This window comes from Xiphophorus maculatus, chromosome 13, assembly GCF_002775205.1.
Source record: "Xiphophorus maculatus strain JP 163 A chromosome 13, X_maculatus-5.0-male, whole genome shotgun sequence".
NCBI classification, from domain to species: Eukaryota; Metazoa; Chordata; class Actinopteri; order Cyprinodontiformes; family Poeciliidae; genus Xiphophorus; species Xiphophorus maculatus.
In genome coordinates, this window is record NC_036455.1 from 17,026,495 (window position 1) to 17,046,981 (window position 20,487).

General features: G+C 38.5%; 1 protein-coding gene across 2 annotated transcripts; it reads right to left on the reverse strand.

The window, feature by feature from the left end:
* Positions 1-248: 248 nt before the first annotated feature.
* On the reverse strand, positions 249-17,929 carry LOC102224007 (lysophosphatidylcholine acyltransferase 1). Of its 2 annotated transcripts, XM_023345528.1 has the most exons (15): positions 17,684-17,773; positions 13,930-14,224; positions 11,632-11,771; positions 11,310-11,524; positions 9,757-9,869; positions 9,555-9,615; positions 6,635-6,693; positions 6,033-6,067; positions 5,110-5,164; positions 4,948-5,030; positions 4,691-4,816; positions 3,458-3,611; positions 2,447-2,545; positions 2,219-2,357; positions 249-1,264 (listed from the first exon to the last, which is right to left on the reverse strand). In XM_023345528.1, exons 3-15 carry the CDS (start codon positions 11,760-11,762, stop codon positions 1,137-1,139), a joined length of 1,398 nt encoding a protein of 465 aa, XP_023201296.1. In that variant the 5' UTR covers positions 11,763-11,771; positions 13,930-14,224; positions 17,684-17,773; the 3' UTR covers positions 249-1,136. The 2 variants fall into 2 exon arrangements, with proteins under 2 accessions (XP_023201296.1, XP_005809165.1); XM_005809108.2 differs by lacking the exon at positions 13,930-14,224 and having other exon boundaries at positions 17,684-17,929.
* Positions 17,930-20,487: the final 2,558 nt, after the last annotated feature.

Below are 20,487 nucleotides of genomic sequence, written 5' to 3' on the forward strand. Positions count from 1 at the left end.
GTTCACTGAAGTCTAATGGATGATAAAAGTAAGCAAGGAAAAAATAATGGTAGGTAATTTACTCAGGTAAACAGGAAGAAACACAGGAGAAAGGAGGATAGGAATGAGAAATGAACAAAGTAACTTAATTTGTTCCAAGGTACGAAGAAAGGATGGAAAATTTGAGAAGGAAAGAACAATTGAAAAAAAGAAGGAAAAATTGAGAGAAAAGAGAAAAAAATTGAGAAAGGAAGGAAAAAGAAGAACAAAGAATGTACGAAAGAAAATTTTTAAAATGATGGACACGATATGGGTCTAAGTTTAAATAAATTTAGAAGTCATATTTTGATCGAGGGAAAGCAAAGCGCCGCCTGGTGGACATAAACAGAGACTGTCAATGCTACAAGTGAAAGAATTTTAATTGAACAATAATAAAAGTTCTGAAATCTGACGGTTGTGTTAATGATTCCTATTCAAAAACAGAGAAATGTAACGGTGAAGGTGCAGTCACCGGGTAGAAAATGTCTTTTCATGACTTCTGAAAAAAAATTAGATTTTTTCCCCAACTGACAAAATTACTTTGTGAAAAAGGCCACAGAGCTGAGATATTCTTTCAACAGTATCCTCTTTCTTACCTTTTTACTGCAGCCCTTTAGAAAGTTAATCGTTTTCACATTCTCTCAGTTCTCTGTTTGTTTTAAACCGGTTCTAGGAGCACGACTCTCCTTAAGCATTTCATAAAACCACCACACCAGTTTTGCTCCTTGCATAGAGCAGTTGACGTTGCAGTAAAGCAACAATAACATTGCTTTTTAATAGTTTTTTTTTTTTTCTGTCACTGGGAATATTGCTCTGTCATTCAGAAGTAAAGATAAGTGAGCTGGTGTCTGCTGTACCTGAGAGCTTTCTACTTAGAGGAAACTATAGAACTGACTTCTTAAAGTTTTTAATTGTAGTATAAGAAATTATTCATCTTTTATATATACGTTTTTAAAAAAATGCTTCCTTACACCGAAGTATGCTCTAAAACAAAAGGCAGAGAAAACTGAATGAAGACTTTCTTTCTTCCGCTGCACTTTAAGGCACAGAAGTAGCAGGCGATTCACAACATCTTGATAGAACCATCAAACCAGGCATAAGAACATGGAGTCTGTTATTTAGTCGTCCTTGTTGTGTCCATTGCAGTTGTTGGGTCGACCGATGCAGCCGCGACGAGGATGATCCTTAAAACTGAGGCAATCCACAGAGAAGTGTGGACGTTTCTCTATGAGACACTGAAGCTCGTCTAGGGAACAGGAAGAGACAAAAACAGGTTCAAGAGATTTAGGAAGTAAGCTGCAGCGTAAAGCACAGCATGCGATTAATAAGCAAAGATCCTGTCACATCAACAGATTAGAATCTCTGTTTCACACCTGCGGATCTGAAATTTTCTGGATTGTTTTAAACATGAACAAGATTATGATTATGATTATGCGTGATAGAAAGAGTAGCTGCGTTTCCACTGACCATAAAATTGCGCAAATTGGAATTGCAAAGATAAATTAGCTTAGTGGAAAGGCGTCAAATTTGAGGTTGGGGGGGAAGACAGGTTTTTTTCAATAAAGTTTTTACACTAGGAAGAGGTGGTTTTTGCATCGAAATTAGCGAATTTCACAAAAACTCCAACTGAACGAATTTTCAGATCACACAAGGATCAACAACTGGATGTTACTACTGGCGGGAAAAGATGAAGATGACAGGAAGTGGTAATAGAATGATGGCACGGTATGTTTTTTAATCGACTTATCACATGAACAAACTTATTCCCGTGTGATTTTAAATTGCGTTTCTTATTTCATGGAATAAGCGAATGTTTTTTGACATTAGCGCAATGCCAACAAAGTGCTCTGCACATTTGTAAAGGAAACGCTGTGAAAAATAGCATCAACACTTTGCAGAAATAGTAGGTGGTCAGTGTAAAATCCCTAGCAGATGGCATTTATCTTCTTCAGTAAGGACAAGAAAATATTAAGTTAGAATATTAAGCTCAGACGAAGACATGGGGACACGTTGACAGAAACCGTCTGACATGGTTTCAATTATGCAATGTACCTGAAAATGCTACATATTAGTAGCATTTGTATTCAGTCGAAAGTTTTCAGTGTGAGTCTCTCCAGAGTCACAGTTACATAAAATCCCAATAAATAAATAAAAAAAGTGAAGTAAATCATTTGTAAGGCAGAAAATGACAAAGTCTTACCATAAGTGATCTTTGCTGTGTGTTGAGCTTCAAGTTCAAGGAACAGAGGAGAGAGCTCCACCTCCTTTACTCCCAACATTATTTCTAAGATGACGGCCAGGTCGTCTCCTGCGACTCCCCCGCTGTCCTCCTCGTACAGCTGCAACACGACGACGGGTCGTTTTAGCACAGTGGCCCAAATGACCCGCGCAAATACCAGCAGCGCCACGCTGAGGCTGCTGTTCTCACCTGGAAGGCCAGCTTTAATGTGTCCATGGGTTTATGAGGCCGCTTCACAGCAGACAGAGCGGTGACGTAGTGTCTGACGTCTATCTTTCCGTCTCCGTCCTGATATAAAAGACGAATTTAGTCAAACACAAAACAGGAAGTGCAGCACATCTGGAAAGTATTCGCAGCGCTTCACTTTTTCCACATTCTATGTTACAGCCTTATTTTAATTTTGCTCTTTCCTCAAAATTCAACACACTAATATGATTATGTTAAATGGTATGTTTGCCAAAGTTGTAATAGTTTGGGGCTTGTCATTATGGTTTAGATTTGTTTCTGTGTGACTTTTTGTTTGACTAATTCAGTTAGTTTTAATTAGTTTTTGCTATTTTTTAAATTAGTTTCTATTAAATATTGTTTAGTTTAGTTGTAGGTTTTTCAACTACAATTTTGGCGCCCCTAAAAATTCAGCACCAAATTTTTAGGGGCAGAATTCAGAAAGGTCAAAGTATCGTATGGTGATTATTTTGTGCATCGATTGGGTAATGAACAGTGAGCAGAAGGTACCAATTAAAAAAAAAAAAAAATCAGTTATTGTTGAACAACTAACTGCCTGGTTTTGGCAATTTGGCAACCAACCATTTTGGCAATTTCACATTAGTTTGAAAGTTTAATAAATAGATTCATCAATACGAAAACAAAGGACACCACATCTTTAATTTCAGTATGTTTTAGTTTTAGAAACGCACAATGTAGTTCCACTTAGTTATAATTTTTCCCCTTCTATCATTGTTTTTATTTATTTCAGTAAACTAAAATATTTTCTCAATTTCAATTTTGTTATTTCGTTAGCTTGAGTTATTGTTAACAACCTTTTTATTCACTCTTGGTATGAGGGGGAAAAAAATCTATCCTTTTTTGCCTCTAGCTTATTTGTGATTTTCTTGAGTTACCTCTGGATATTCTGGACACTCACTGATATTTGAAGTAGTTTAATTTTGGAAGACGTTGCCTCTGTCCTTCCACACTGACCTGATGGAAGAGGTTGTGGACTTGTCTGAGCATGTCTGTAACTGGAAGGCTGAGAAACTGGGCAAAGCCCTCCAGTCCCAGTCTGTCCCCCTGCAGCTTGGCGGCCCTGCTGGCCTCCTGTTGCAGCCGGTCGCCTCCGCTCCCTGACTTTAACCTGTCATGATGAGAACAAGAGGGAAAAGGCTCTGACATATACACCTATTTGGGCCTGTTTTTATTTCTGTTTCAGACTATTTGGTTACGCCATTACCAGTAATTGTGATGAATGGATTATTTGATTTAATCAACTAATGGATTAATCATTACCTGGAGTAAACAGTCAAAAAAAACAACATACCCAGAGGAGTAATTCAGCCAAAACCATACAGACATGTATGCATATTGCATTTAAGACTAAAAAAAAACAAAACACTTGGTGACTTCACCAGATTCAAACTCTGTTAAAGAAAATCTCCTATTAAGCACCTTTTGCTATTTAATGATTAACTGCTTAATCGACAAAAATAGTCAACCGATCAGCACAACTCTGTGTTGATGTTAAATGAAGCAGAAAGGGCAGAAGGGAACCTTTCACATGTTGATGTTAGAAGTATTTTTTTTGTAGACGTGTTCACTAAAATAACAGTGTGTCATTGTATTTTAGGCAATAAACTGTTTCTTATTTTAAAAATAACTTTAAGTAATCAAAAGAAAAATCTGCAGAATGTGTCCATTTATTTGGTCCGATTGTTGATTATTAACAATTCTTAAAATTGTTAGTTGAAGCTCTAATTATTAATATAGAAATTCATTTTACAAAGCAAAATACACTGGGAATTATTATTCCTACATTTCAAAGTGAGTTAACTGTATCCTGGACATTAATAATAATAATATTTTTGTTAATAAAGGGAAAAACAACAGGATCTGCTTTTGAACACACAACTACTTCTTTTGATATATATAAATACATCCATTCAGTTAAAGCTATACCTAGTAGCAAGAATTGTATGGAACGCTTCAATTTATGACATAACCACCATTACATCCCAATATTTTAGTTATACATGCATCTTAGATCAGTTGATTACTTGGCGAGAAACACCTGCAGATTTAGCAAACGTAAAGTTCCAGTAATGGCCCTGTGAGAGTGTGTTTCTCTCCTTCCACCAGCAGGGGTCAGTGTTTCTACACGTTGATCCTCTCCCCAGCCCGTTCAACAGGTCCGCTCTCTCTCCCCTGCCTCTCACTCACCCCAGTTGGCCCAGCAGCTGGTTGAAGTGCAGCAGGCTGGTGCAGTCCTGTATTCTCAGTGGGCCGTGTGACAGGATGATGTCCCGGTCGTCGAAGGACAGGTCAGTGAGGGGAACCTCCAGCGCCCTTCCCGGACAGAGCACACATTTGAACGTACATGAGAGAAAAAAGGAAAGTGGGTTTTAAACTTGACTCAAACATAAGCAGACGACCTGCTCCTCGGTGTTTGCGCAAAGCACGGCTGCACGCGAACTCACTCGGCCATGATCTTTCTGACGTTGCTGGCGAACAGAGCAGGGTTTTCCCTCTCCTTCACTGACGGGTGGTAGATGGGTAAATACTGCAGAAAACGGTGAGAGGAGGTGAGCCGCACTGTAATCGCAGCACACCGAGAAAATTGTCGCTTTTTAAGCGCTCACCTCGATCTCTACAGAGTTGTGAGGCTGACACAGAGTGAGCCACAAAATCTTAAACCTGAAGAAGAAGAAAACATAACTAGATAACTGACGTTTCGTAGTGTTTGTGTTGATTTTGATAGGAAACAGATTACTGGTGTTTCTAATCACAAATACAGCCAATCAAAAGTATTCACACCCTTTCCTTTCTCATGTTTTGTCACATTATGAAAAAAAACTTAAATGACGTCGTAGGAATTGATGTAACTGTCACAAAGTAGAGCATTAATGATGAAATGTGATAAAGTTATGGGTTTTTTTACATATAAAAATCTGACAACTGTGGCATATGATTATATGAAGTCTCCCTTGAATTCTATTGAAATTTACTGCAAATAGTCCAACAATGTGCTATTTAATGTAAATCCAGCTGTTCTTTGGAGGCTTCAGAGGTTTGATAGAGAACATTAGTGAACAAACAGCATCATGAAGATGAATAAACGCGGCAGACTACAATGGAATAGTTTAAATCTAAGCACGTCATATGTTGGGACGGCCAAGTCAAAGTCCAGACCTAAATCCTACTGAGATCCTTTCAGATGACTTGAAAACCAATGTACACGGATGCTCTACAAATAATCTTAACTTTTAACAAAAACATTTGATGAAAAAAGATTGTTATATTTTTAAAACTGGTAGACCAACGGCAAAAGATTTAGATCGGGTGAATAAAAACACGTTCCGGTTTTATTTGTAAAATACGCTGAGACAATGTGTAACTTTACTTCCATCTCAAAATGGTGTTGGTATGGTGTGTAAAATCGAAGTAAAAGGAGTTACAGGTTGTGGTTCTGATGTAAAAAGGTTCAAGAGGTGTGAAAACTTTTGCGCCGTAACCAATTATACACAGGTCTGTCAGGAATCATCATGCACAGAGAGAAACTCACGCTCCAGGGCCGCGCCACGTCCACGAGAAAGTGTCCTGCAGAGATGGAAGAAATATGTTACAACACATACAACAGGATCCTTTCTGAATATTTTGGACCACTTTTTACTAGTTATTCAAAACGTATGAAAAATATATTCCTCCTATTGCTATATTTAGCATGCTACCAGCAAATGGTAGCTGAAATTAGCGAGGCAAATAAATAAACAAACAGGGCTGGCAGTTGTCTCGAAAGTCAGGGCGGTGACTAAACAGAGAAGTTGGAACAAAGACTTTCGAGGGAAGCGGACATGCAAACCTTGGTAACGCCAGCTGCATCATTTATGAGCGCGTGAGGAGAGGCGCCGGAGGCGATGGCGGGGGAAGGAGATATGACACCTGTCGGTGCACGTCTGCGAGCGCGAGGGGCGAGAAACAAACGGGTGAAATATCATCCCGCTGGAACACGAAGTCAGTCGACACAAGAGGGGAAACGCACCCCGACACGACAAACGGCAGCCATTACATCAGAGGCGGCTCGGAGTGCACGAAGTGTGAGGTCGCGGTCAGACCGGGTCGCGGGTCTGAAGGTAGACATATGGAAGGATGAAAGAAGACGCTCACCAGTTTGTTTGGGTATCGCAGCACCACTGGCTGCACTGGGAGTCCTGGGATGAAAGCACCTTTTAAACACAAACATGAGAGAAAAATAAGAGTAAAAACGCAAAAACAATATACCCTCACCCACACAGGATTGGATTAACCTAACAGAAAGCTTCCCTGTTGGCACTTTAATGTATCCTGATGATGACAGACGAGCTGAACAGCTACATGCAGTATTAATGGCTTCAGGAAAGACCTTTCCAAGCTTCTGTGTGCCTTTTGAAGGCTTTATTATGTGAAAATAAACAGTCAAACAGGCTACATGTATAATTCATCTGCAGGTCGTTAATAAAAGATATACAGTAACATTCATTTTTCACCTAAATCGAAATCTTATATAACAGGAGAGCTACGGTTTCCTCATCTCTGTTCACTACTGCGGTCAAAGCAAAAAGCATTTGTTAAATTTATTCAAGGCTTTAGCTTTATTATCAGGTAGATCTGACTAAATATGATTTAAGCAGCAGTCATGAATTGCATTCAGTTGAGAGATAAGGCATAAACAAAGCAAATATTTTACATAGTTTCTGGTAGAGCAGCTGATTGGAGATTCAGCAAACTGTCTAAACAGCACTATGCTGCTACAAAATGCTAAAAATTGAATATTAAGCTAACTCAGTGGGTAGCTAATCATTGAATGGGGATTCTCTCCTTGCAGTCCTAATCAGATATCCCTACATATCCATTTTGGTTTACCATCTTTGACCTTTATAAGGTTAGAATACATAACAAATTTGCTTACTTTGTGTATTTAGCTTGTTAATAGAATTATGGGTAATGTCGAACATTTTGTTAAACAAATCTGTGTTCTTCTAGTCAAGTCAAGTTTATTTCTATATCACATTACAGCTACTAACAAATTGTATTATTACAGGATTGAACCTTGAGAACTTGCCTATTAACACAAAGTAGTTCCTGTTCTTTACGCAAGATCTGATCCAGCTAAGTTCTGGACCAGAGAGTCCAAACTAGCTCCTCAAATGTGGGTCAGAACTAAAAAAAAAAATTGTAACAGAATGTAATATGTTTTTAAAACTATACAGTTGAATTAAATTACATGTCAGATATAAGTATTGTTTGTCCATTTATTGACATGGTACTATGAAAACTAAACTGGTACACCATGGGTACGAAGTGGTTTTCAAAATTAAGAAGAAATAATTAAAAGTGAAGAAAAACCTCTTGAATTTAGGAAAGGACATAGAAAGCAAAAGCACATCTACCCAAACACACACACACAAACTCCACACATAGCTGGTGTGCTGTACCGAGAGATAAAACAGGAGGAGACATGACCAGAGAGGATTGGAAGCACACAGCAGAATGATCAAGTTGGCTTTAACCCACATATACGCAAACACAGCAAGAGCTGTACCAACCCACAGGGCTTACTGGGAAAGACTGAATAACAGACTGGAAAAAAGGGGATTAAAACGAGCTGGCATCAGACAATAGCTGACCACATAACGCCCCTCATGCGCCCACACATACACACGGACGTTAGCGGAAAAACAAGTCTGATAAAAGAAAGCAAAGGGTCGGACTTTTAAGTACGAAGCAGCAGGACGCCAAACGTCCCCGCCTGCTAGGTTTAATTTGTTCTGACATAAACGCTGGGAGCTGGTTGCAACGGAGTCAGAATCCATTCACAAATAATCATGTAAAAGTCCAAACAAACTAAATTAAAGGGTGTCTGCTGTAATGCGGACACACATTTTATTGGAAATCTGCCGGAACGCCAAATAAAACGGTTCTGCTTTGGTTTGCGCAGTAAATGCATCACCTGCTGCTCTGGATTAAAAAAAAACAACCTACTTCTAATGTGACAACAGAGATGAATATTTTCTGTTTTACTCCTATGGATAAGAGTAAATCAGTCTTGTACTGAAATGGACTGAAAGGCCACTTGGCAAGGAAGAAGCCATTACTCCAAAAGCAGCACAAAAAAGTCAGATTGCACTGAGGGACAAAGACCCTAGTTTTTAGCAGACATGTCTCAGTGTCATAAATAGGCCTGTCGCTACAACCAATAAATCAATTAATTCCATGATCAATTAAACCAAGCTCAATAATTTCCATCTGCATGATTTATTATTCTTCTCTTTTCTGTTTCTACCAAAAACTAGACAACAAAAGTCTTCAGTCTGGTGCATTAGCCTCAACAAAATTGTCCCTTTTTTAATTTTTTTAAGGACTTCATAATTCATTTGTTGTTTAGGTTATTTTGGATGGTTAAAATGTCTTCCAGCTCCAGTGTTGAATGTTAATTAAAATATAAAGTTTCATAATATTTGAGAATTTAATTCTAATTTGTCTGATTTAATCTCACACAAAGAAAAACGTTTGTCCTTTTTATACAGTGTATGTGACAGTACCTCCAGTTTTTTTTACAATTTTGCGATCATGGAAATTCACACAAAATCAAAAGATCATCGCATATTGCAAATTTTCTGCAAAAATTGTGAAAAACATTGGGTTTAATTGACTGCTAACTCCCACCTGCAGGTGGCAGTATGTCTTACTCCTACCACACTGCTGCCTTAAGCAAACTTGATGTCAAGTTGTAGTCTGTGGTCGTTATGGCGAGTAACAAAAATCAAAGTAATTACGTTCTTTAAAGAATAAACATGTTTGTGTTCAAACTGTCTGCTTGAAGAAAAAAAATACTGTAAAATTCCTTGCAACTATTTATAAAATAGCACCACAAAATCCATGATTTTAATTGGAAAAAAAAAAAATCACAAAAACAATTACAAAATCCTGGAGGGACTGATGCAAATGCACTGTTTTCATTTGCTTTGAGAGTTTAAGAATGAGGGTCAAAAATAACTTCCTATAATATTCTGGTCATGTTATAGCAGGTAGGGGACTGAAAACATACCAGCCTTGAATAAGATGAGACCCGACCTGTTGGTGCACGTCCCCTCAGGGAATATCATGATCTAGAACAAGGAATTTAACATTAGTAAAGTAAACACGTAGAAACACGGGGGAAAATTCTTAAGTTTCTTTGACTGCGTTTGAAGTTAGACCTGTGAGTGTGTGTGTGTGTGTGTGCGAGTCGGCGGGTGTGAATACAACACCTGGGGCCACTTTCCTCCAGACTGGGCTCTACGTTTGATCTCCTCAACAGTTTTTCTCCTGGAGCTCTGATCCGACCGGAATACCAACACGGGCCTGATGTAGCTGATCAGAGCTGGGGGAGGCCGTGATGAAGAGATGCATTTTAGAAGCCAATATGAGAGAAAGAAAAAAAATCAAAATTATTAAGAAGGAAAACATGTGATTAGAAATGTAAGAAAATGCAGCAAAAAGTACTACAAGGACCAAAAGTCTATCAACATACATAGAACTACTTCTAATTTTACAAAAGCAAGTTATAACCTTAAAAAATAATATAATCAAAGTAGCAGTGATGTACTTATTATTTTTAAAAAACTTTGGCAAAGAGTGTTTGGTAAAGAGCTGACTGAGAAAGAGTTTAGTTTCCTCAAAACTGTAGGACTTTTTTTAAGGGAGCTACCTTGTTGCTGACTCCTACAAATAATAGATAAAAATCTTTTTCACCATCCAGGTTACTGAAAACACTTGGAACTGAAGACTGTAAGTTAGTAACTCTGAGTATCAGTGAGGCGCTCAAAGTGAAGTCAGAAGAAGCAAATAGGTGAATTTATGTATGAAGGGCCGAAACAATTAATTGAATTAATTGCCATCAATTATTGAAATAATCATCAACTTATTTAACAATATATTCATTCTTAACTGAAGTATACAGACAAAAAAAAGCCATTTGCTGAAAAAAACTAATTCCGAGCAGTAAGTAAGACAAATATATGGATATATACATTTTGCATTTAAGATAAAATCACCATTATCTGTAAATATGTTTTACCCAGAACTCCTCAAGTGGAACAGATTTAGCTTCATCTGGTTCTAGTTCATTCATGGGCAGCGATATTATTGCAGTTTGGGCAATGAAGAGTTTATTTCCTTTTTCAAAAAGGGACTTTAATCGTTTGTTTGTTTGCCTCTTTTAATTATTGATTAAAATAATTAATTAATAATTGTTGTTTTGATTATTGATTGCTGATTTCTGCAGCAATCAATAATTGCTGCAGAAACTTGTTATTCACCAACTCATTCAAGTCAGGTGTGTGTCAGAAGGGATACACCTAATAAATACATTTATTTATTGATTAATATATTGCATGTGATTGCTTGTTATTTATTTATTTGTTTATATCTAGTCATTTTGAACTATTCACTCTTTATTATTCACTCTTAGGTGTATATATATTTTACAAACTTTGTATTTATCACCTAAGATGGAGTAGCTTTAAAAAAAAAGCGCTTTCCCCTTGGGGATCAATAAAGTATATTCTATTCTAATAAGTTTCTAATATCTAGTAAAAAAAAGATTGAGGTTTTAAGCATTTTTTGTGCCAATTTTGTATCCAATTAATCGATTATTTGGCAGACTAATCGATTACTAAAACAATCGTTAGTCGCAGCCCTAAGGACGTGTAGATGTGTTGAGAGACTAGATTCTTTAAACCTAGATTTCCATACAAACACTGTATTCTTCTTCCCTCTTTGCATCTTTCCTTTTGTAAGCATGGAAATGTCAATGACTCACTGCCCCAGACTGGGATGCTCCGGCTCTCCAGCTTGGCGACAATGGAGCACATGGTCATGGTGACTGGGATTGCGTCGAAATAGGAGGAATGCGGGGCTACGGTGAGGATGGGAACTTCAGAAGGCGGCGCTCGCTCCCCTTTCACTTTGATCCAATGGAAACCACCACAGAACCACATGGCTCGCATAATGACCCGAAGACAAAGATCTATTATTCTGACAAAGCAAACGTTTTATGCATTTATTTCTTTTTGTCAGACCTAAAGACGTTACAACCCGCCTTTGATAAATGTTTCTTACTGTACCAACTGGCGCCAACACACCTCCTCCACCACGACTGTGGATCGGGGACAAGCTCAGAGCGTCCCAGCGAAGCCGTGAAGGCGAAAGGCCACGCCAGCAGCATGAAGAAAGAGACCAACAGCAGCCGGACTGGAAAAACTGTAACTGACATGAGTCCGATCTGGAGACGAGAGAGAAAAGACACAAAAATACAAATAATCAACAAATTACTACGGTGCTGCTACACGGTGTAAACCCAGTGCCTTGCAACAATGTTCACACCTGATGAACTTTTCACATTCCTGTCATAAAACAACCTGAAACGTTGATTTCATTTTTGTCCAAACTTGTTTCATTGGTTTGTTTTTTTTAAATGATTTTGTTGTGTCACATTTCAATGTCAGATTTACATTGGTTAATTACCAGTGAATTATTCCTTTTGTTCATGTCAAGTTATTTCAGTGACCTTGTAGGATTTTTTTGGTCCTTAACAAACACTTTTGGTCATGTGTGTAACTTTTTGTGTTTTTTGGTATGAGGATCTTTGCAAGTGACTGTAAATAGCTCAAACTAAATGTGCATGACACATTTGTATACAGCAGAGAAATGTGGCTGTACATCCTGGAGGGCAAGGAGGAGGAAACTCACATTCCATCTGAGCCTTCAGGAAGGAGCAAACACTCATCCATCAACAGATCCCTTCTAACACCATACGTTTTGAGCATGCAGATTTTCAAGTGCATCACATATTTAGCTAAACCCTAGGTCATAACAGTCGCAATAAATCTTGTTGGTGCAGATAACATGCAAGTAACTCAGAAATGTCATCAATCTGTTCAGCCTGACTCTTTTCCAGGATGTTTACTGGAAGTTACTGCAGTTACGTACACTAAAAAGTATTGTAAGTAAAAGCAATAAGGCCAGATGCACTATTAATACTAATCCTAGGTCTAAATTTACTTCTTGGGATCACTCATATTAATTTGGATAGTGTTGCCAGGAATATGGGTGTCTGGGTGTCCATCTTGGTCTTGCTATCCCCTAGACCAGTGTTTAATTCCAGTCCTTAGGGATCACTGCCTTGAGTATTTTAGATTTGTCTTTGTTCCAGAACACTTGATTAAGATGATTGCATGACCCCCTCTGCATGCCATCAAGTGCTGCAGAAACTTGTTAATCACCGACTCATTCAAGTCAGGTGTGTGTCAGAAGGGATACGCTTAAAACATGCAGGGTAATGGTCAATGAGGACTGGAGTGGAGAAACACTGTCCTAAACCCGATCTTGTATAAGTTGTAGACAATGGACAGATGAACTCTTTGCTGTACCTCTATGTCTTGAGCTAAACTTAAAGGCTTTGCAAAAGAAAGTCAAGTACCATGCTCATGAAGCCCCTGCCCTCACCTCCTGAAAAATCCCAGATTTTAACAATAGCATTGTCTGGACTGTGAAATACAGCAAAATATTTCTTTCAACTGTCCAAAAGCACATGTTGATATTCCCTTTGACTTAAAGCATTCCCCAATTTTAAATTAATTTAAATTAAGCCATAAAGTTTGCAAACCACCTGTTTTGAGTTTAATGCCTGCTTGTTCCATGAAGACTTTCCATATTATAGTGAAACGAGCATTGATCAGGAACTAAAACACATCCCTTGTGCAATCCCCAAAGGAAGGGTGATCAAGTTGGAGGAGTTTGTCTTGCCACAGAGAGATCACTGACCAGAGAGAGTTCAGCTCTGCAAACCTTATGGTTGCAAAGGACATAAAGCTATCATAGATGTATATTTTTCTAGCATGCGATGTACTCTGTGGTCCTCAAGGGACACGGAAAAAGATCAGGTAGAAGTGACACTCCCATCACTTGAATAAGTAAAAAGATGAATCCTTTGTTCCATTGAGCTTATCACAATATCAAGGCAACAAAGAGGGTTTTTTTCCCAAAAGGCAGGCCCTTTGGCACTGATTTTTTCTCCCACAATGTTGCCTTTTTTAACGTAACGTAAGCAGTAGCTGCAGAAGAAACCCGCTGACTAAGCTGTCATTCCTTGTCTCTTTCGGTGTGATGAAACAGACGTGGTGCCGTGGATAAACTACCAGAGTCCCAGCTTGCTGAGTAAATTCAGACTGTGTGACATCTCTGGCTTCCTCCGGTTGATTGCCCTCCCTCAGTTCAATCTTCTCATCTCCCACTCTGATTGCTCTCTTCCCCTCTTTACACCTTAAAGGATCTCAGGTCCCCAGAGTCTTCCTCTCCTCAACCATCAGCCCATCAACCCCTCACTCCCCATCGCCATCTGCTCCACCACACGTTCATCTATCACTCTGCTCTCCTCCTACTTTGGAATGACGAGCTTGCTGTCACCGCCCCTGGGAGTCGTATCTAAGCTCCTCTTCCTTCCTCTGCCATCTTTCCATTCTTCGTGATGCATGTCTGGATGTGGAGGACCCAGGTGTGTGCTTCGGGGCTGTATTAATAAATAAACACCACCGGGTTGATTTATGAAGCTCAAACACTCTTCCCGACTCTCCACCCCTCCCCGGCTCCCTGCGGTTGAGCGTCATGGTTGGAGCTCGACAAATCCGTCTGGGGTGCTCCGCTTGACATTTTCTCTGGAGGTGGTAAAAGAATGAGCTGCAGAAGAACAGATTGAAACTGAATTTTATAGGGAACAGATATCAAAAGGCTTATTTGAAATTCGCAATAATAATACACTTGCGCACTTTTAGCAGCCTATTAAAATCAGAATGTCAGGTTTCAAGTTCAAGGAAAACTGCTTTTTCCTGTTTAATGTTGCAAATCCCAACAGCAACATTTGAATTAGGGCCCAGCTGTGAGAAACATTTTCTTTCCTTTCTAGCTTGACAATATTTATTTTCCAGTGGGAATAAAGGAAGCATCAAGTTCTCCGGAAGTTCCTGTAAACACTGGCGAACTCAGACTCTGGGACCACACTGGTACCAGCAGATGGCTTGGCTCCCAAAATCACAGAGGAAACGTTACAATGGAACTAAGGGTTTGATTCTGTGCCTCTCCGCTCTTCATTTAGACTCTGGGACCTTAGTGTCTTTGTTCATTCCACTCAACTTTCCATTACCATGTTCACATTTCGCATATTGTAATCAGCCAGATTATTTGGCAATCACCTTTTGTGCCTTATGCTCCTAAAGGAGGAATACAGTGACCGCCTGTTGGGTAACTATCCAGAGATGCAAACGGTAAGAGGAAAAGTTTAGCTTCTACCTTTTATCCTCACCATCTTGTTTGTTTTTGACGTGGAGGCATGTTTACATGCAACTCCACACGTGTGGGCAAGTGGAAAAACGGCTTTAGAGAGCCGGTGGCAGAAGGTGTGAAGCAGACACGTGATGGGTGAGCTGCTGCTGTCAACTGTTAGCAATCATCTCCTCCAGGCCTGAACGGAAAAATGACCCGTTCCTGGCAATAACGGAAGAAAGGGGCGGGAAAAGCATCCTGCTAGTCGAGGGGAAGTGGCCAAAAGCCTGCAGCAGGCTTTTTCTGCTCATCTCAGCAGAACGGTCGACTTTTAAAGGATCGGCTTTTGCCAGCGTTACTGCCAACTTGCTGAACATTTACACATTCCACTCAGAGGGAAAACGAACTTCTCTAAGCTTGAAGCATAACTTTATTTCTCCCTTTAAAAGGAACTGAACTGTAAAAAGGTGTTTTATTTAAATTTGCATGGAAGTTGATGCAGTTCCTCGTTTACTGAACACACATAAATGATGTGTGTTCAGAGGATCGGCGTGCTGTCGACCCATGATGTTAATCATGAAACACGTGGCTCCTCCATAGTAGAAGAAGCCCCAACTACTCTTAGAGTATTTGGGAGCATGCTAGGTCTCCAGCCGGAACTATTGATGACAAGACACGGACAACATGCAAGCACTGAAAGTTGTTCAGACGCTGAAGGAGGCAGCGAACGGTTGGATGTCTAGGGATACGTTGAGCTACATCACAATCGCAGTGCTCACTATTATTACCAAATGGAAAATGTATTACAGCAGTCCATGCAAAGTCAAGCAGTATCCTAAGGTCAGAAGGGGCACGATGTGTATCGTCTTGTGAGTTTTAGGTGTGCAACACGGGAAACCAGGAAGACGATCTTTGTCGTTTGAGGACTTCTTTAAAGAAAAATCATGAAAGATAAAATACAGACGTTAAAATGTTATCAGGAACAACATTTAGAGGAACGAGATTCAGATTCTTCCCTAAACAGCCATTCCATTATTCTGTTGAAAATCATAGTGAAACATTTAACAGAGAATCAAGTAAGACAGAAGATGTATCCCTGGTGTCTATTTATACATGGATGCATAGGTAGTTGGATATTCTGTTATTTTCTAGGAGAATTACTCAAGAGATGATACAGTTCCAGATAAAAGTCAGCCTAATAAAGCTAAGAGTGTCAGTCTGTGGATATTGATAGCAGGTGCTCAGTTAAAATCAAATGCAAATATAGTAAACTGATGTTAAACTGTGGCTGTACCTTCCTCCAGGAAGAGAGTGGTAGCTGGGGTCCCGGTAAAACCACAAGTTTCAGATAAAACTCTGGCAGTTAAATTATGATTGACCAATTACTGATACCAGATCATAAAAAAGCAGTTAGTAGTGAAGCAGCACAGGTATCAGGTGGTTAACAGTGAATTCAGGTAACAGTAATGCATTTTTCACTTTTCCAGACTCAAAATATTGTTTTTTTTTTTTTCTTCCTCCCAACCTTTTTCATATCATTTTGGTCACTTGAGGAAAAATTATTTACCTCAAAGTACAGGAAAGTAGGTAGATTTTATTATCTGGATTTATCACCAATCATGAGAAAACTCCATGATTCAGCAGAGTAGTAAAAGGTTGTTCGCTTGTTTTTTTTTCCCCCTTCAGGCCGTAATGCTTAGACTTGTCAAACTATGATTGTTTTGTTTTTTTCAAGTTTGCGTGCTTTGATTCACCGATTAGGCTTTTCCTGGTTCACGCTGATTTTCTTTAGCGATGATATGTCGACTCCATTTTGGAGCAACTCGAGATTTATTTTTTCCAATTTATTCCAAGGACCGAATCGCATAAAGGAGAAACTAGTGAGCTGTGCTTTACTCGATAGTGGTAGCAGCTTTGAATCCATTAGAATTACAAGCTCATCCCTATCATCACATGAAGCTGCAGACCTTGTTTACTTTATTGAACTTAAAATCTGTGCATCTAGTTAAGATGCACAGTGCGACGCATTTATAGAGCTATACGTTTTTAAAAAACAGTGGAGAAAATTGTAAAAATGGTACAACTAAGAACGCAGCCATTTTTTGGTTGTTTTTGTTGTTGTTAAAATTAATTGGAGTCTATTTTTGGCATTATCCAAATTCTCATCATAAGATTTATTTTTCACAATAATGCTAAATGCTCACCCCTACAGAATAAATCAAGTAAAAACATTTTTTTTAAAAAAAAAAACATTATTTGGACTATCAAGTATGTAATATTCCATTCCAATTTTACTTTATACCAGTTTGTGAAAAAAAAGAATCTGTTTTAATGGATCTTGTTGGTAACTGAATTAATTTTGACCATGATCACCGACAGGTCCAGTTAAAACACCGCATCTTTCTATTCATTCTGGAACTTTCTCAAGCATCTTGTAGAAAGTACCGTAAAACTGACTATAAAATTGAGTTATTTTTTAAATCGAACCTTTTCCACTGATTGTTTCTAACACTACTGAAATGCATTTTAGCACAAAGTAAAGAGTGCTGAGAAAGTCTAAACGCTTTATAAGTGTACAGTGTTGAAAGTATTTTAATTCTGCATTAAAACTGTTATTGGCTGACTCCATCCAGCGAGTCCAGCTGTCACAGAAACCACAGAGGAAACACATTTCCTAGAAGGATGCAGCACTCCTCTTCGTCCAAGTCTCCATATTGTTCAGCATTCTTTACATTTTATTTCAGCAGAATGCGACCGGACACACAAAACTACTCGCAAAGTGTCTTAGCACCTCATTCTGGCACACAATACATGTAACATTGGAGTAATTCCAACTGCAGAGGAACAAAAGTTGACATTTTTTTAAAAATGTCTCACCTTTATTTTGTCTGTCATGGAAAACTTCAGCTCGTGGACGAACGGGTTTCTGTCAGTCCCCGCAGGCGGACTGCTGGAAGTCTTCATTGTTATACGGTCAGGAATATATATATATATATATATATATTTCTATAGCCTATATATATCTATTTGAAAGGAAACTTTCAAATAGAAAGGTCCTGAATGTCTCGAAACCCAGCGGAGAGCTTTACCCCGCCTGCAGTGGCCGAAGCTGATGCTGTCTGAGCGGAGAGCAGGGAGGATTCAGTCCGCCTCTAGCAAGTTATGCGGCGTTACCCACGCTTCCGGTTTGACTTCTTCCAAAATAAAAGCATCGGGTTTGCTTCGCATAATCTGGCGGGGGGAAAAAATCACCATCAGTGGAGGTTCAAAAAAATTGTTCTGAATGTAATATCAGTTATATTTTCAGTTGTACTATAAGGAGTTGCAAGTTTTTTCTTTTTGTTTTGCTTTTATGTTTATACAAAAGAGAAACATCCACACTAGGTTAAAATCTACAGAGAATTCAATATAATATTTATAGCAATGTTTGTCATAAATATGGCAGTGGGGAAATTCAAGTGTGCCAACAGCAAGTTATAAGTAAGTAGAAGAGTCTATATTCAAACTAAGGTAAAAATTTAAAAAAGCAGAAAACAGGAATTGGACGGACTGTAAGAGCAAATGTACAACAAAGAAAAAAATAATACGTTACCGCTATTAAACTTAGTATACTCAAATCAAAATATGTAACTGAGTAGAGCTAATTTTTAAAATGTACGAGATGCGTATATTTGTGCGACAAAGGCAGCAACAGGCTACAATAATTTTAAAACGACTGCATATATCAGTTTGCTTTTATTTTGAAAGTAACAAGAAAAGACCATATTCAAAATAAAAACAGTCTGTGAACAACTTATAGATGGCATTATTAAAATTACATGACCTAGATGCACTTACTGCTCTGCTCTTAATCTTCTCATTAGGAAGAAAAGTCTTAAAATCCTGATTGTGTGGATTAATAATTAATCATTCTTAAGTAGCACAATGTCAGAAAGTGCTTGAGAGTTGGTTTTTTTTTTGGTTTTTTTGTTGTTGTTGCTCACCCTAAATTATTAAATAATCTGGAAATTTAGTTATTTCCAGATTATAACATTAGCTTTACTAGTTTTTATCTCTTCTATGTTTACCGTCCACCTGCTGGAGCTAATTGTGTTTTTTTATAGTCACTTTAATTATTATTTCTTACATTTTCTATCTCTTTCAACCAGCTTCAGTCGGTTTCCATTTGGAAAAGTTAAAATGTATCTTAAGCTGACGTTGATAGTCGTTCACGGCGGGGGTTGGGTCTCCACTCGCTGTGTTGGCTTGCTGTCAGAGTTGAATTTTGACGGATTACAGTTTTTCCTCTGGGTGGAAAGCTTTTTGATATGATTTGCGTATTCGTTGCGTTGCAGGCCGAGCGTGGGAATTATGCCTCATGTTTCCAAGCTCCAGACAAGAGATAAGATTTGCGCAGGAAAGACACAGACTGCAGGTTCAGGTGCAAGGGAACGAGAACTGGCTTAATAATTAAAGTAAACATGTGAACCTGCTATAATCTTCAACCAATAGAAATTAATATTTAAGTAGATTCGAGTTCAACTTTGCAAAGAGTTTACTAATGATCCTTCATTATGTGACTAATTGGATTGTTACAAATGATATGAATAGTGATGTTCATCAGCAATTATTTCTTTCCTGCTTAAAAAAAATGCAATTTCATGTTAATTCAGTTTCATTTGTTTATAATTGTTCATTACGTTTCAACGAACAAAGTTACTAAGAGTTATTAAGGGGGCCACAGGTTGCAAACCCCTCATATAATGGCAGTTCACTACAGATGTTTACAACATAGAACTTCACACAAAAAAAACAGAACCAAAAGAAAAAGATAAATGTACACAGAGACATTAAATATGCAGAAGAACTGGTTGGGCTGCAGACAAGTTCCCAGCCTGTCGTAAAATCAATAGGATGACAAACAGTAAACGCAGTCAGTTGGCAGTAGTAGCTCAGCTTTCTACTACTCCTACTACTGGAGAGTAGTAGGAGAAAGAAGCAAGCTGAGGAAAAGTGGTCAACGTGTTCTCTAGCAGTCTGAGGTTACAGCAACACAACTACAGAGATAGACAGGAAAGTTTGAAGCCTAGAGTTAAAAACAGACGGTGTGTCTGCCTGGGGTTTCGTTTCACAGCAGAAGACGCAGAAAACTGGTAGATCTACTTTCAGAAACCGTTGGAACCAAGAGTAACACTTACAGTTTATCTGTTGGGAACATATTTAGCAATTTCACCTCTGATATACATTGGAGCTTGTTTATTATTAGCTATAACCTATAGAGCTATTTTTATTTACACTGAACAGTGTAGACAGCAATTAATAGTTGGGGGGGGAAAAAATGGATCAAGCCCATCACAAGTGGAATTTTCGCCAAAACTGATTTAAAGATAAAACAGAAAATCATCATTGAGGCAACAAATAGGCTGTGCAGCAACACTGAATGAACTGCAGGAATTTCCCAGAGCTGGTGTTGTATTACATGTGACAATAATTTCTGGTATTCGCGCTATTTGGACTTAGGAGTCAAGTTACAAGGCAACAGTCTTTTCTTCCAAAGGACACGTCAAGGTCTGGCTAGAATCTCCCAAAACCTTGTGGAAGAATGTGGTAACATTTTATAAATCCAAACTTGAACTTTGAAGCCTTTTCCAAAAGAACTGTTTGGGATTGGAACAACACCACCCATCACCAACAGCACACAC